Source organism: Sceloporus occidentalis, unplaced genomic scaffold (genome assembly GCF_023333645.1).
Source record: "Sceloporus occidentalis isolate IW3139 unplaced genomic scaffold, rSceOcc1.0.p SCAF_8, whole genome shotgun sequence".
Classification (NCBI taxonomy): Eukaryota; Metazoa; Chordata; class Lepidosauria; order Squamata; family Phrynosomatidae; genus Sceloporus; species Sceloporus occidentalis.
In genome coordinates this window covers 23,636,212-23,653,162 of record NW_028316988.1, presented here as the reverse complement: position 1 = coordinate 23,653,162, position 16,951 = coordinate 23,636,212, and the positions used below count along the sequence as shown (strand labels likewise).

Below are 16,951 nucleotides of genomic sequence, written 5' to 3'. Positions count from 1 at the left end.
TGTCTTTGTGTGTGTGTGTATATATATATATATATATATATATAAATACACTTCACATGGGTGTGTGCATATATATATATATATATACACACACACACACACACACACACACACAGAGACACGTATATATATATATACCTACAGATGCCTATGTTCTCTCTGTCTCTTAGGTCTGGGTGATTTCAGAAGGGAAAGGCAAAAGGGAAGCATGTCCTTGGGTTCCCTCCATGAGGAAAGAACCCCTCTTCCGTTGTTGGGGCGAAGAGATGTACTCTTTACATGCCACCCAGTAAATGGACTTTGGGGAAAAGAAAGGGGGTCTCTCGGATGATAAAAGGTCACTCTGACGTGTGTCTGTCCAGCCCTTCCTCCTCTTTATCCCTCACAACCACAACAACAGCCCTGTGAGGGAGGGCACTTGGACGGAGAGGCCCTGGACTCTGCTGCAGTCAGAAAATGGGTCTCCTGAGGCGTTTCCAGCCTGGTCTCCCCAGCCATGGGCACCCTGGATTTCTAGATGCGGGGAGCTGCTTTTGCCTCTTGGAAGAAGCTGCTGGAGAAGGAGCTCACGGACCCTTTTTTCTGATGATTTCTCTTTTGCTCTTGAGGAATTCTCCTGGACTGGAGAGAAGAAACAACCTGACAGCAGACCTTCTCTTGCATCCAACAAGACAAAGACACAAGCGCACAAACACACATTCCCTGCACCTTTTATCCAGACATCACATGTTTTGATATTTGCCACCGTCTGGCTCTTGCACATTTTAACCTGCATGTTCACTAGTGCCTCTTGGTTGCACTTCTGCCTCAGTTTGGATGTCACACATTGCATCCACATATCCACCGGTTTTTGGGACCTTTCCGTTTCCAACCGCAAGTTTCCCGGTGTCTGGACGTTGTACCTCTTGAGTGTGTGTCCACCAATGTCCATATTGTGACCAGAAGCTTACCAGTCTCTCTAGACCTTGCTGGTTTTAACCACACGTTTCCCTGTGTCTGGACGTTGCATGTTGTAACAAGACATGCGCCAGTGCCTGGACATTGCCCATTTTGAGTGCATGTTAACCAGTGCATGGATGCTGAATACTTTGACTATTCACCATTGCCTGGGCTTTGCATGCTTTTCAACTCCAAGTACAAATCAAGGCCGATTCTGCTCAGCTTTCAAGATCAAATGGGACCTGGTGCCTCTGGGCTATTTAGGCAGAGGAGATTTGGAGTGCCATGTACCACACTTCAAGATATTCGCAAGCTGGAAGTGTGTCCAGAGGAGGACAACCGAAATGGCGGAAGGTCTGGAAACCCCCAAGTCCTATGAAAGGTGGGTTAGGTTTAGCCTGGAGAAGAGAAGGTTAAGAGATGATATGATGCCCTGTTTAAATATTTGAAGGGATGTCATATTGAGGAGGGAGAAAGCTTGTTTCCTGCTGCCCCAGAGAATAAGGACATAGAGCAATGGATTCAAACTACAGCAAAAGGGATCCTCCTAAACATTAGGAAGACCTTCCTGAGGGTAAGAGCTGCTCTACAGAGGAAGACACTTCCTTGGAGCATGGTTGAGATTCCTTCTTTGGAGGCTTTCAAACAGAGGCTGGATGGCTTGCTCTGGCAATGCCGCATGGCAGAAGTGTGTCTTCCTGCATGGCAGAAGTGGGTTGGGCTGGATTGCCCTTTGGGGTCCCTTCCAACTCCAGGATCCTGTGACTGAAACCGGGAACCGCTTCACCTCCACCACCCCATATAGACAAAAGCAATCGCTGTCTGTGGGGTCAGAGTTTGCTTCAGATTTACACCTGGAAGAATTAATCCAGATGTTCCTCCCAAGGAAAGAGAGGAGGATGTGGGCAGAACTATCCACAAAGACAAAGAAGGAGGACAGAGAGGAGAAGAGGGGTGACTGTCCCGCCTTGCAGGGCCGTCTGGCCTGAATGGAGGGATTGTCTTCCCCAAACTGTGACCCTCTTTCAGCGTGTGAGAAACAGCCTCTGCTGATGGGCCTCTGATGGTCTGAGAAGTCCCTGTGCATGAAAATGTGCATTTTTTTCCAAAACATATGACGAAGCTCTGCAAAAAGAGGAAAGAAGGGCCTTTCTTTTTGCGGCCAACCCGCTGGACGCTTCTCTCTCGGCCCAAAATGTCAAAGGGTGACATCCATGGTGGAGAGGATAAGAGAACCATGGCTTTTCTCTTCCCCTGAAGGCAAGTCTCCCTCCAATCTAATCTGCTATTGGGAGTAAAGGGAAGAGCGTGGGAAGCTGCAAAAAGCAGGATGGGCTTCCTTCCCTCAGTCAAACTTCAGCTGGGTCTTCAGGTTTCTTCACAAGAGGTTTGCCCTTGCCATCCTCTGAGGCTGAGAGGATTCGAACCCTGGTCTCTCCAGGTCCTAGTCCGACACTCAGACCATGATACCCCACTTATCTCCATGGGTTGGCTGTGCCTTAGGGTTTTCTTGGCCAGACTTCTTGGCACCCTTCTTCCTCTGAGGCTGAGAGAGTGGGACTTGCCCAAGGCCTCCCAGTGAATTTCCATGGCTGATCAGCGACTTGAACCCAGGCCTCCTGGATCGCCCTGCAGCACTCCCAGCACTTCTGGCCTTCCAAAGCAACAGACAGGCGCAGGCACACACCTTTCCAGCAGGGAAATGCAAGTTCCAGCTGGATTTGCACTGGAATTGGGGAAGGGGGGCGTCTAGTACTCCCAGAGCCCCTCCCCTTCCCAAATTCCTCCCATTAAGCTCCTCCCCTCCCTTGTCAATCGCCCAGATGTTCTCCAAGGCTGTCTCTTGAATCCGGAGTCACTCCGGATACTGCAGGAAAGAAAGAAAAGGAAAAGAGAAAGAAAGGAAAGGGAGGAAGGAGAGGGTCTCCATTTGCAGCCCTAAAATTTGAGGTCTGTATTGGGGTTTTTTGGGGGGTGGATGGGTTGGTTACTCTCCTCCAGAATAGACCCATTGCCCCTGCTGTCAGTCCCCCCTGGATCAAATGGGTCTCCTCTACTGGCAAAGATGGGGGGCTTCCCAGCCCCTTCCTCTCCTAGCAAGACCGGGTGCATCTACACTGTGGGAATATTGCGTTTTGGCTTCATTAGAAGATTCCTGGCCCCCTCCTGCAGAAATCCTGGGATGTGTAGTTTTGGGGGGCTTCTCTTGTAGTCCCCTTCCTCTAAAAGAATCCTTTCAGGATGTGTTGCTCTAAAGCTTTTGCAATGTTTTGTATTTTAAAGTGCATTTGGTTCTAGGTCATCTTGTGAGCTGCCCTGGATGGGAATAAGGCAGGTGGCTGAGCAGGGATTCGAACCCTGGCCTTCTAGAATCCTAGCCCAGCACTGTAACCACTACAACACTCTGGCTCTTGGGTGCTGGACTGCAGCTGCCATCATCCCCAGCTGAGGGATTCTGGAACTGTAGAGCCCCAAGGTCTGGAGTCAGTTGCCTTTTCCCCCAGGATCCTTCTCCACCCTTTTCTCTTCTTTCTGACTCATGGGGAAAGGGAAACAGGGGCTTCCTTTCAGACCCCATCCCTCAAAGCTGATAGGAATCAGAGTTTATTGCTCAGGGAAAGGAATGAAGTCATGGAATCAGAAGATAAATCTGCCTTTGTCAAGAGAGAGCCCCCCTCCTTCTTTGAACTTGGGTTTCCCACACTCCCAGATTGGCACCAAAAGGACTCCGCTTCCCATCAGCAATCCATTTTTGAAAAATAAAATAAAAAGAACATTTCATCCCTCTAGCATTTCTCATTCCAGAATAGTTTCCAGCACAAAGGCTAATCTGTACCAACTCTGAATGTACAATGAATCCTCAATGAGCTCGAAGGAACACCAGAGGTCACCTAGACCAACCCAGCTACTACACTACTCTTCAGAGTCCATCATCCCCGACAGGCAGCAGTCTAATAGCCAGTACAGCAATCCTCAGAGTGCATTATCCCTGACAGGCAGCTGTCTAGTGGTCAGTATAGCACTCTTCAGGGTCCATTATCCCCGACAGGCACCTGCTGTAGTCATCGATTGCTCAGTTCAGGTCTTGCAAAGTCAAGACAGCAGCCAAGGCTTCTTGGACAGTGTCTATCCCCCTGTTCTGGGGTCTCCCTCTTTTCCTGCTGCTTTCCACTTCGTTGTTGTTGTGTGCCTCCATTTGCACTTTGCAGCAACTGAGGCCAAAGGGGGAACTGGGACCTTTTAAAAGCAGCTGAGACAGTGGGAAGGCAGAGGATGGATGGGGACGGTCCTTGCCCAACCTGGACAGTGGGAGGTATGTGTTCTATATGGCAGCCTTCCAAGCAGGTCTCCATGCCTTATGGCCAATCTGTCCCACTGATGATAAAGGCGTGTGTCCCTTCGGCCAGCCGTTTCCTTCCCTTTCCAGGAAGCCAGGCGGCTGCTTTTGGCCCTTGGCCCGCTGAGTCTGAACAATGGCTTTTTCTCTCCAGCCGGATGGGCCTCCGTGGTCATTTCCTTCCCCTCCGAGGGGGAAGTGTGGCCCACTCCTCATCACCTTGGTGCATGGCTTCCTAATCCAGCCATGTCAGAATGACATTCAAGGGGAAATCTTCCCATTCCACCTATTCTGGGGGTTGCAATTCAACTCAGCAGGAACAGGAGGTGGCACATGGATGTTGCAATCCTCACTCATAAAAAAAGATATGGGGCTACAGCCCTGCTAGGCTTTACTACACCACCAAGAGTGGAACTGATGGTCTGGCTGCTTTGGACTGTAGCTCCCATCAGCCAGTGGTGCAGGCCGACGGGCCTTGCAGTTGCAAGCCTTGGGTGCATGCCCATTGGCTCCTCTTATTTGAAGAGCCAATGCTGGAAGGAATGCTTCATCTTTTGGATGTTTGTTTTGGCTTCTTTGCAGGAAGCACAGAAGAGGAGGGGAAATGATAAGACAATGGGAGTTTGCTTTGGTGCATTTCCACTTGTAAATTCCCATTTTTCCTTGGCTTCTAGCCCAAGGGAGAGTCTTTCCCCTTTCCCACCCTCAGTGCTTTGCCTTAGGAAGGGCTAAGTCAGGGATGGGACTCCAATGCCCAGCAGCCCCAGCCAGTGGAGGAGGAAAGGAATGGATTACTTTCCTTATTATTCACACCCAGGTCAACCAAAAAAGGGATTCAACTAGCAAGAAGTTGGCGCAATTTTGTCTTGATATTCAAGAGACAGAGCCTTCTCGGTGCCAGTCTGACAATGGTTCCCAAGCTTTGGTCTTCCAGATGTTATGGACTTCAGCTCCCAGAATTCCTCACTGTTAGTCAAACAGACTGAGGCTTCTGGGAGTTGAAATCCAAAGCACCTGGAGGATCAAAGTTTGGGAATCATTGATGGATCTCCGTGGGTCTGTCAGATATAATAAGGGCAGCTGCCTTATATCCCTATGCTGAGGATCCCAGGTTCAACTAGGGAAAATTGGGAAGGAATCGCACCTGAAACTCTGGAGAGGGGATGCTGCTGCCAGTCAGAGTGGACAATGCCAGGCTAATAGTCCGGCCCAGTATATAAGGAGCTTCCTTTGCCTCTGTTTCTTGGATGGGATCCCAGCTTGGACTGGGAAGCCTGAAGCCCAAGAGAGGCACAGCTGCCAGTCAGAGTGGACAGTATTGATCTAGATGGAGGCCTCCCTACTCCATGTCAACACTGGAGGAGAATATCTACTCCTTGCCTGTTCTTCCTTGGGGCCAGGCTGGTCAAGAGGGAGGATGGAGACAAACAGCTCTGTTTCTGGACCTCCTGTTTTGCTTGGCTGCCCAGACGACTGTCACGAGGCACCCGATAAGGTGGGAATGTTTCTCACATCTGGTTTCTCTCCATTTCTTGTCATTGGGTGCCTTCTAGTCGCTCCTGACTTATGGCGAACCTAAGGAAAACTTATCACGGGGTTTTCTTGGCAAGGTTTGTTTAGAGGGGATTCCTCTGAGGCTGAGAGAGTGTGACTTGCCCCAATCCATTCCATGGGTTTATATGGCTGAACAATAGTAATTATTGGTGTGTGCCTTCGAGTCTTGTCTGACTTACGGCAGCCTTCTGGCAAACCTATCACAGGGTTTTCTTGGCAAAGTTTGTCCAGAATTGGGTTTGCCCTTGCCTTCTTAGGAGGCTGAGTGGGTTTCTGGGACTGAGGAGGGATTTGAATCCGACACTCAAAATACTGCACCATTTTGGCTGCCTAAAAGATGGACTCCAATAGAGTTGCCACCAGTGCCCTCTGAGCGGGTGCAACTTGCCCAACGCCAACCAGTGGGTTTTCATGGCCAAGTGGGGATTCAAACCTTGGTCTCAGTGCAATTTTTCTCCATAGGAATCTGCATTCCACCCCCCAATGACTTTTCCTTCTCCACTCGTGAGGCTGGAGAGGGTGGCTCCTTTTTCTCACACTCGCCTCTGTGGGAAAACGTGCCCCGGGTCAGAGGTCCGGCAGATGCGCCACCTGTTTGGCCAGCCCCAGACAATGGCCTCTTGAGCGAAGCCTCCCTTGGGGCCCATGGAGTCATTGCCTGGCCCCCTTCCAAGCCTGGGGTCCAGATCCCGACCATTTCCTCTGCTTCCTGAACCCTGGAGCCCCACTGAGTCTTTCCAGTCTGGAAAGGAGAACGTGGGATGAAATAGTTTAAAACACAATTCTGGATTTTGTACCTAAGAGAGAGCTCTGTCTGCAACGTTTCAGTCTAAAAACCAAATCCGGTCCTCTTTGGACATAGGACTCTAGGGCTAGGTATTTAATATATTTTTGTGTTGTGTTGTGTGACTTGCTGCTTCTGACTTATGGCAACTCTAAAGCAAACCGATAATGGGAGAGAGAGCCAGTGCGGCCCAGAGGTTTGAGCTTTGGACTCTTCGGTTCCCATCTTGGCCATGAGTTACACTCTCTCAGCCTCAGGGGAGGATGATGGCAAACCTCCTCTGAACAAATCTTGGTATGACAGGTTCGCCTTCGGGTTGCTATAAGTCAGAAACGACTTGACATGCAGTAAGAACAACAAAAGCAGACCTATAATGGGTTTTTATTGGGAAACAGGAAAAAGAGGACAATGAGGAAGAATTCTTCCTGGAAGTGTGTCAGAGGAGTCTCCTCCTTTGGAGGTTTTTAAGTGGAGGCTGGATGGCCATCCATCAGAAGGCTTTGATGGTGAGTTCCTGCATGGCAGAAGGGGGTTGGGCTGAATGGCTGCTTGGCATCCCTCCCAACTCTAGGGTTCTATGAGATCCTCTGGATCTGGATCTCAGTCTAGACATGCTCCATGGGAAGCCAGGAAGGTCATAGCCAACACTTTGAGCTGTGCCTTGGGACAAACCTGATGATTTTGTCCAGGGGAGCCAGGGGTTAACCAGCTCCTCTCCTTCCCTTCCTTTGCTGCGTTTGGGCCTCATTTCAAAACATTTCATTCCCATTCAAGGGGAAAGAAGAGCTGGCCAGGAGGAGGAGAAGGCGGGCAGGTCGGCCCTTTCCTCTTAGCTAATTTTGGAAGGTGCCATTGACAGGTCTCACCTCCTCCTTGGCCAAAACAGCCTCTCCGACGTATCCGGAAAACGGTCCTAGAAGTTGCCTAGGAAGACATAGAGCGCCGTCTCCTTTTTTGCGCCAGTGTCCCAGGCATGTCTGTCCGCCTGATTCATGTTTTTTTTCTGTGTCATGAAAATAAAAATCCTCATCCATTGCCTCTGCACCAAAAAGGCCTCCACCCTTCGGCCACATTCACATTCTTAAGCTCTGATTTGTCCTCAGGCGCATGGAGTGCGCTTTTTTCTTCCCCCCACAAAAGGAAAACCACTGAAATGGCATATTTATAGCTTCCAAGACAAAGGCAGAGTTTGGTAAAGCTGAGGCATAAAGATTTGGAGGAGCTGGGGAGAACCCCCAAACTGCTTGGCAGAGGAGCGAAAGAACCAATTCTTTAATAATTGGAGCCAATTCAGAGACGCTTCCCAGAGGAATTAAATGAAAAGTGAGTTACTCTTGCGCGGACAAGTCAAGACCGGTGGGATTTTGCCATGTCTTAAAGGTGGGATGTTCCTGAGAATTGCCCATGTGAAGAAGGTAAAGCTTTTAGTCAGAAGAGAGAAGGCACTCTGTACATGCGCAAAAGCACCGCTGTTGTTGCTCACTGTCTTTAACATTTCTCTTTTCTCTGCCCAATAGGTGTGCGCTGTCCCTGTCAGCCGTTCTGGAAAGAGACAGCTGAAGAAAATGGCCCAACCGGCCTCCCTTGATCGAAATCTCCCAGGTGAGCACCATTCTGCAGGTGGCCTCCTGCAAGATCCATCCTGAAAGAAGGGAAGGTTGTTCATGGTTTTTCTCCTCCTCCTCCTCCCACTTTCCCCCTTTTGCCCCCAGTTGTCCAAGATTAAAAGTGCAAAAGTGGTTTGCACTCAGCTAACTACGCAGCGGGAGAAGCAGCAGTTAGAGGCTTTCCTTTCCTAAATTTAGGACGACATAAATGCCAGGCTTTCTCTGCGTAAAACAGTTTCGTTGCTCTTCCTTATTAATAATTTTGGCCCCTTCTTGCCACTTGTTGGTGCAGCTCAGCCACACATGTCCTGTGAAACACTGAAGGGTGTGCAAGACACTCTTGAACATTTCCAGTTATATATTGTGAAATAAATCTTCATTCATCTATATTTAATTATTCCATTTTTTGTGCTGCTTGCTTTTCAGACTTGGGGGGTCCCTTCTTGTACCGCAACCAGGATCGGGACAGAGAGAAGGCCCCCTACTCTTTAGAGACTCCCTACGGCTTCCTCTTGGATCTGGATTTCCTCAAGTACGTGGACGACATCGAGAGGGGCCAAACCCTCCGGAAGCTTCCGCTGCAGCGCAAGACCAAAGGATCCAAGCCGGGACTGAGCTCATCCCACGGCCGAACCGGTGGCTGGACCTCCACAGAGTCTCTTTCATCGATGACCAGCGAGGACGGAAAACCCGCCTTCTCTCCCCGGACCAAACTGTGGGCCAGTTCCTCTGAAATCAGGGAGCCCACAAGCAAACAAGCCTCCCTCCCACTGTCCCCCGTCCTTCAGCTACTTCCTCCTCCGTCACCCAAATCACGGGTAGAGAAGACTTTGTTGGAGACAAGCAAAAGACTGGAAGAAGAGCAGCGAAGTGTCACAGCGAGAGGGACCCCGTCTGCCTTTGAGACCCCCTCCAGCCCTTCCAAAGTCAATGCAAGCTGGACTTATGCTTCAGGGGAGAGTCACATTGACCCCAGCGTCCCCATAAAAATGAGTCCCTCCAATTCAGGTAGAAGCACGCCAGCTGCGGCTGTCAGTCCCGCGCACCTCCACCACGTCCGCGAGCAAATGGCGGCCGCCCTCAAACAACTGAAGGAGTTGGAAGAGCAAGTGAAGGTCATCCCTGTCTTGGAGCTACAGATTTGCAAACTGAAGAAGGAGAAGGAAGAGCTGGTGTCTGGCACATGGGGTAAACGGGAGTCCGATGTGGGTGAAGGTCAGATCTTCTGCTTCCCTCCAAGATCGCCCAAAGGAGGCACCATTGGCATGGATGGAGGAGGATGCCAGGACATCCATGAGGAGCACGCTGAGGCAGAAAACATGGATGGACCTCCAAAGCCAAGGACGAGCAAAATTGCGGGGTTAAAGAAACTGACTGAGAAATTGTCCGGTTCGGAGAGAGCCGGGAAAATGGGCAGAGGATCAACCCGTCCTTCAAAAGCCGAAGAGTCTTTGCACAAATCTGTTGCCGTTGGAGAAGAGGTGGACATGAACGAGGCCGTCTTCTATTACCGGTGCCAAAGGTCACGGCGAGAGGTGGCTGTTGGCCGAGAGCTGGAGACCCAAGACGCAGAGGTGTGGGTGATGGAGTCCTTGCTTGGGGTCTCGTCTGAGGCAGAGAAGGAGCTCCAACTCCTTCAGCAGACTGTCCAGCACCAAAAGGAGGTCATTGCCATGCTGGAGGGACACTTGAAGGAAGCCACAGATGAACTGGAAGAGCTGAGGATAGAGGTTTGTGCCAGGATGCCAAGGAACCAGCTCAACAAGGAGACCATGGCGCGGCCGGAGACGGTGGAGGCATGCGTGGATGCCGTTCCGGTCATGCAATGCCAAGCTGTGGGCAGACACACGGAAATGGTGGACAAAGGTGTCCACTGTTCCCCACACGTTGCTTGTGTTGGCGTGGGCTGTGACTTGCAACAGGAATGTCTCACATCTCTCGGTTGCTGCGATAAAGCAACGCAGATGGAAACAGAGAGGGAACATGGAGCTTCAGGAGGTCACATTAGTTGTCAAGAACCAGGTATGCACATGGAAGCTCCAGAAGATGGAAAACTCAGAAAGCCATCCCAGTCTCTTGAGAGGGAATCTGCCAAACAGACTCTGCAGATGGAGATTTCAGGACTGGATCAGGAACTGTGTTTGGTCTCAGGGCCCTCAGGAAAGGATGAAGAGACTATGCTTGTCATACAAAGAAAGACAGAAAAGAGTTCGGAACACATTACAGGAGTGGGTGAGCTACCGATTGCAAGTATAGTTTCTGAGGCCACGTTGCTATCCACTAAAAGCAGAATGGTCCCATTATAATATAAAACATATTATTATTATTATAGCGAAGGCTTAAAGTTGAGTTTGGGCACCCATGGCTTAGTTCCTGGATCTGTTTTCGGTGCCCTCTGTGCATGGGCAGTGAGCGCTTCCTTCCCCACTGGGAAAGAATATACCATTGAGTTTCGGAACTGTTTGTTAAGTATGTGAGGGGAAGGTCTCAAGCAAAGAAACTGACGCTAACTTTTGAGAGAGAAACCAGGACATTTGAAAAACAGCTGCGATAGTGGAGTGGCAGGGGATTAATGGGGACTGTCCCTGTCAAAAGCATAGTTGAGGGGTATGGAAGGGATTTCCTCACATCTTGTGCCACTCATTGTTCCTGTTTCCTTTCCAGGAGGCCTCAGATCGATCATGAAGAAGCAGGACAGCCTGGCCAAGATGGAAGCGGGAACCGGGCGGAAGACCCTGCAGTTTGTGGGAGTACTGAATGGCGAGTACGAAGCCTTCCATTTTCTCCTCTTCGGTGTCTGGGAGGTGGGGAAGGTTGATGGAGTGCCTCCAACGCCAGTGGGAGTGCTGAATCCACTCTGTGTTATTAGTACGAACTTTACAAGGGTTTTTATTTGAGGGGCTGAACTTCCCCCTCCAAAAAGAAAAAGAAAAAAAGATAGGTTTAGTAGATTTCAAAAATTTTCCCAACAAAAACCTTAATTTATTGAATTACTGCAGAAATGCTGTTGCAAAACCCTTCTGGTCCTAAGCATTTTGGATAAGGGACACTCCACCTGCAGCTGTATTTAAATAACAATTATTACTATTAATTATTGAACCATACTGAATAATATCAGGGACTGATCTGGTTGCAGTCGAACTGTAGGGCAGAGTTGTAAGACATAAATATTAGCTCTGAAAAAGGGGAGAAAAACGAAGGAGTATGGCAAGCCTAGATAAGTCCTTAATTGTGATTTCTTTTATTTCACTGGCTTGTTCAATGTGTTTTTAGACTGGGGTGGGATTCACATATGTCTCTAGATCAGGAATGGTCTGGGGGGGGGCACATGTGGCCCCTGGACCACAATTTTGAAGGCCCTAAAGCCCCCCACCAGTCCTCCCCCAACCCGTTCCTGCAACCTAAATTAAATTGCAGTGGGACCAAATGTGCAGCTGCCCTGTAGAAATAATGCAGTTTGATACTGCTTTAACTGCCATGGTTCCATCCTACAGAACTGTGGGATTGGTAGTTTGAAGAGGCACTAGAGCTCTTGGGCAGAGAAGGCTAAAGACCTTGTAAAACTGCAAATCCCAGGGTTATGTAGGATGTAGCCAATGCACTTAACAGTGGTGTCAAACTGTCTTATTGCTACAGTGTGGATGCACCCTAGACCTGAGTTCAAGGCTGTGGCAATAATGATGATGATGATGATGATGATGTTTTATTTATAGCCCACCCAATCACAAGGAATCGGGGCGGGTTACAGCAATCAAAATACAGAGAATACAACAAAATAAAATACAATAAAACAAGATAAAAGAGAGCAACGTTAGTCACAGAATTCACAGCTAGATCTGATGGATTTGGGCCTGTCTTTTTCACTTCTTCCTAGGTCTGATGATGACAGTTGGCATGGAGGGAGGGCTCTTCTTCTTGAGGCAGGAATTTAATTTTAATTAATTTTAATTTAATTCTTCTCATTAAATTTAAGAGACTTGGTGGACAGAGTGACGTGAGTCACAGTAAACGGGGAGGGGAACTAGGTAGGGAAGGCCTGCCGGAAGAGATCCATCTTAAGAGCCTTCTTAAAGGCTGTAAGAGTAGAATCGTGGCGGATCTCCTTTGGCAGGTCATTCCATAGCTTCGGAGCAGCAGTGGAGAAGGCCCTCTGGGTAACTGAGGTGAGTCTAGATTTTTTTGGCTGAAGTAGATTCTTCTCCGAGGACCTTAGAGTGCAGAATGCAGACAGTACAGAAGAAGGCATTCCCTTAAGTATTCTGGCAAGGGATAAGAGCGCCGCTGAGTCTGCTCCGGGGTCTGCCTGACCTCCCCCAATCTCTCATGGCAGGTATGAAAGCACCTCAAGTGAGGAAGAGGAGGAGGAGGAGGAAGAGGAGGATGTGGAAACGAAGAAGCGGTCCCCTCTCAGCTCTGAGACAGACACGGATGGAAGCACTGACTCCTCTGATGGAGATTTTGCCACCTGCACAGATGGCCCCAGCAATTGTGACCCAGGCAGCACCTTTCTGGATCAGGGAAAGCCGGGCTGCGATCCGGAGGAAGCAGCAGAAGGTGGAAAGAACCCTGTTGGAGTGGCCGACCCCACCGTGAAAGAGAAGTAAGTCTGGCAGTTTGTGTTCTTTGCCATTGGGGCCATTCCAGTCAAAACACCTGAACTGAATTGCTGTTAAGGAGGTAGGATCACAACACACAGTTACACAAAGCGATGCTCCTTGGAGCATGCCGCCTTGTCTGATGGGACTTCGCTGGGGCCTAGATGCTTGCAAAGAATCAAAATCAACAAGGGAGGAAAACTCCAGTCCATCAGATTCACAGTAGAATGTAAAATGGAGGAGGAAGGGAATAATTATATTATTATCATATTAACATATGATATGATATGATAGTCTTCTCTTCAACAAACTAAACTTTCCCAGCTCTCCAAATTGTTCTTCGCAGGTCTCAGTTTCCTATTGTGTATGCATTTGTACAATATATCCCTACTGCTGCACACAAAATTCATTCGTATGTCTGACTCTGGGCTGCTCTCCTCTGACAGATTTGAACTCAGTCCCCGGATGAGAGAAGCCTGTCTCCTATTGAGGAGCCATCTTAGTCGTGGCGGAGCTGCCCCCAAGAGCAAAGAGATGGTGAGTAAATGGGGCAGAGAGGGGAAGGAGACTGAGGTACCCCAGGCATGGGGCATAGAAATTGCAGAGTGGGACCAGCTCTGTCCAGCAGTCTATGGGGCATTCCAAACTTGAGCTTGACAAAGCTCCTTTTTTAGACTACAACTTCTGGAATCCAAATAGTGGTTTGAGTGGCAGATTAGGACTCCGGGAGACCAGGGTTAAAATCCCTGCTCATCTCCCACCCTGAGTGATCTTGGGCAAGCCACACTCTCTCAGCCTCAGAGGAAAGCAATGGCAAACCCCTCTAAAGAAATCTGGCCACGACAGCTCTAGGAGGGGAATGCCATAAGTCAGAGCCAACTGGAAGGAACATCACAATGGAGACAGTGTGGTGTCATGCTTTGAGTGTTGGTCTAGGACTCCAGGGGACCAAGGTTTGAATCCCTGCTCAGTCATGGGTATCCCCTGGGTGATATTGGGCAAGTTCCCTCATGCAATTTGCGGGAAAGCTTTCAGGAGGGGATTATAAAATCTTGAGTGTTGCATGGTTTCTCCAGTTGAATCTATGGAGGCTCATGGTTTTTGGGTTCCGTTTTCGGTCTCCAGCTCTCTGCCACAGGCCTTGTACTTCAGGAGTGGTTCCGGGTCTCCAGCCAGAAGGCCTCACTGGTGGATGAGGTTGCCGACCACCTCCTGGCTTTTGCCGAAATCTCGCCGGTCCTGCTGTCCCACGTGATCAACCTCTCCGACGGGAACGGGAACACAGCCCTCCATTACAGCGTCTCCCACTCCAACTTTGACATTGTTCAGCTTCTACTGGACACTGGTAAGCGGCTGGTCTTGGAAAGAACGGGTTAAATATGATGCCATTACAAGCTTGGATGTAATGCCAGACAAAAATACTGCATTGCCTCTTCTCAGGGATGAGTCCATAACAAGGCCACATTCCCAAAATGACATAATTAGCCGTTATAACGCTACCTTCTTTGCGTTAAATAATTGTATTTATTAACTTTTCTTTATTGAAATAGTTATATGTGTCTGTGCTTTCAAGTCACTTCTTGACTCATGGCAACCCCATGAAATTCAGAGGGTTTTCTTAGTCAAGGAATTCTCACAGGTGGGTTTTGCCAGTTCCTTCCTCTGAAAGGCTCCAGCATCTAGTGTCTCTCGTCCAAGTACTAGCCAGGGCAGAACCTGTTTAGCTTCCAAGATCAGAAAGGATCTGATGCCTTGAGGATATTTGAAAAAGTACCTAGCACTGCAGTATTTACCCCACATTGGAAATAAAGGAAGCCCCTCCCCATTACGTGGCTGGTTTGGGAAATCAGAGGAACGCACTTGACTGAATTTCTGCCTTTGTCCCAACCTTTCAGGAGTGTGTAATGTCAACCATCAGAACAAAGCTGGCTATACTGCCCTGATGTTGGCCGCCTTGGCATCAGTGGAGCAAGAAGCCGACATGGCCATCGTCCAGAGACTTTTCAGCATGGGCAACGTCAATGCCAAAGCCAGTCAAGTGAGATATGTCTGGGGCTGGAGCGAGGGAATAAACTTGCCCTTATAACAACCAGTAGCTCTGCTTTGCTGGGAGAGCATCCTGCCATATGGAGGGGGGAGAAAAACAGTACTGAAGCTGGGAAACTGACCCATGAGGAGGGCCAGATTTGGCACCACTTCTAGAAATCTTAAATTTGGACCCCAGTTTTTCTTTCACTTTGTGGTGCATGTTTTCCAGGCCGGCCAAACAGCCCTGATGCTCGCTGTGAGCCATGGGCGGCAGGAGATGGTGGAGGTCCTCTTGGCGTGTGGGGCGGACACCAACCTCCAGGACGAGGAGGGCTCCACTGCGCTCATGTGCGCCTGCGAACACGGGAGGGCAGGAACGGTTCGGCTGCTTTTGTCCCAGCCGGCTTGTGACGTCTCCATCGTGGATCATGTAAGCCAGGGGTGGGCAAAGTATGACCATGGGGAATGTTTTTGCAGGCCTTGGAACCCCACAAGCCTTAATTTTCAACTCATCTTTGCCCCAAAACATTCTTGCTCCCTTTCACTCCAGGACGGCAACGATGCGGTTTCCATTGCTCTGGAGGCTGGTCACCGGGACATAGCCGCTCTGATCTCCACCCGCCTCACGCACTCTCTTGCACCGACCCTGGTGAGTCAATCCCATTCCCCCAGGAATTCTGGTTTTACTGGGAATTGCTTGGCTGAATTTTATCAGCAGCAAAACCTTGGCTGCGGAGACTTCAATAAGTGTCTAGATCTGATTTAATTTATATACTAGACCCAAGTTATCTCACTACACAATTAGAACAAGGTGCAGCTTTAAAAAAACTAGTTATATTTTAAACCTTTATAAGGTATTTGCTAAAAACAAGGTCTGTTTAAGTGTAAGGCTTGACACATTTCAAAAAAGGCCATACATATTTACACATTTTAGTTGAATACAGTCAGTGTACTGATTCAAGCACTGGAGTAGGACTCTAGGAGATCAGGGTTCGAATCCCCTCGGCCATGGAAATCGACTGGATCACCCACAAGTCCATCTGGGCAACACACCTTGCCCAGAAAACCCCATGGCAGGTTCTCCTTAGGGTTGCCAGCTGTCCAAGTGTGTTCTTTCCACATTGCAAATTTTGAACACATTTCTATGTTGGTTGGCCAATGGCCATACATATGTCAGTTTTCATCTACAGAATGCCAGAGGGTATGCAGTGTTCTAAAATAAGTACTTATTTCCCTCCCTCTGCTTGCAGGATGACAGCGGGAAGAGTCCTTGCAGTGACAACAGACCGCTTTAAAGCCTGGGCCAGAAAGTGATTTGAACGACGGATACTCACGTCAGAATTTTATATTTCACTATACTTCCTTGGACTCTCAGCATTAATGGATCTCTTTACTAGTCCTTCTCTATGGAGGACAAGGGAGGCAGCTATATTTCTCCTTACTCCTCTACAACCCCAGAAGCTACACTTTCCACTAAGTCCTCATTGAGGTCCATCAACATTACCGATTCAGACTGGACAGGAAGGCCTCTCCTCCTGCTGTTTTGCCACCAAAAACACCTTGTGTTGCAAACTAGAGTTGGTGGGAGATCAGAGACGTTGGTAGGAACAGCGAAAAGAGTAAGGATGCAACCCTACAGAACCCAAAAGAACAGCGATACAACATGTTTTAGCAAACTTTTATTCAAAACTAAGATGATGACCATGTGAAATGAAGCAACCAGGTCAAGTAAGCCTTGCAGAAGTAAACAAAGGCATGTCGAACCCTCCTTTAGACCTCCTGAAGGCTTCTTCCAAAATGGATCCAGGGATGCTTTTTCCTTCCCCCATTCTCTACTTTTCTTTCTATTTCAATTATAGTTAATAGAACTATGCTTTTTTTAAAGGGGGGGGGGCTGGTGAGGCAGACTAATTTGCTTCTCTCTTTTCTCTGTTTAGATGTTCACAAATGTCAAGGAGAACTCTGGTTAAAAAGAGGTTACACAAAGAAACCAAGCACAAGGGATCAGGCACGATGCCGGTTTTTGTATTTATATATAAATTGACTCAATTCATTATTTCACAGAATAAAAAGCTCTAACACTTGAAATGTTTCTTGTGAAATTCCA

At 48.8% G+C, this 16,951-nt stretch overlaps 1 protein-coding gene across 1 annotated transcript; it reads left to right on the top strand.

The window, feature by feature from the left end:
- Positions 1–2,464: 2,464 nt before the first annotated feature.
- On the top strand, positions 2,465–16,926 carry KANK3 (KN motif and ankyrin repeat domains 3). Its single transcript, XM_089535413.1, has 11 exons — positions 2,465–2,889; positions 8,132–8,216; positions 8,648–10,453; positions 10,886–10,985; positions 12,552–12,821; positions 13,263–13,353; positions 13,942–14,161; positions 14,712–14,854; positions 15,074–15,274; positions 15,395–15,493; positions 16,095–16,926. The coding sequence occupies exons 2-11, from the start codon at positions 8,180–8,182 to the stop codon at positions 16,137–16,139; spliced, it is 3,012 nt and encodes a 1,003-aa protein (XP_089391539.1). The 5' UTR covers positions 2,465–2,889; positions 8,132–8,179; the 3' UTR covers positions 16,140–16,926.
- Positions 16,927–16,951: the final 25 nt, after the last annotated feature.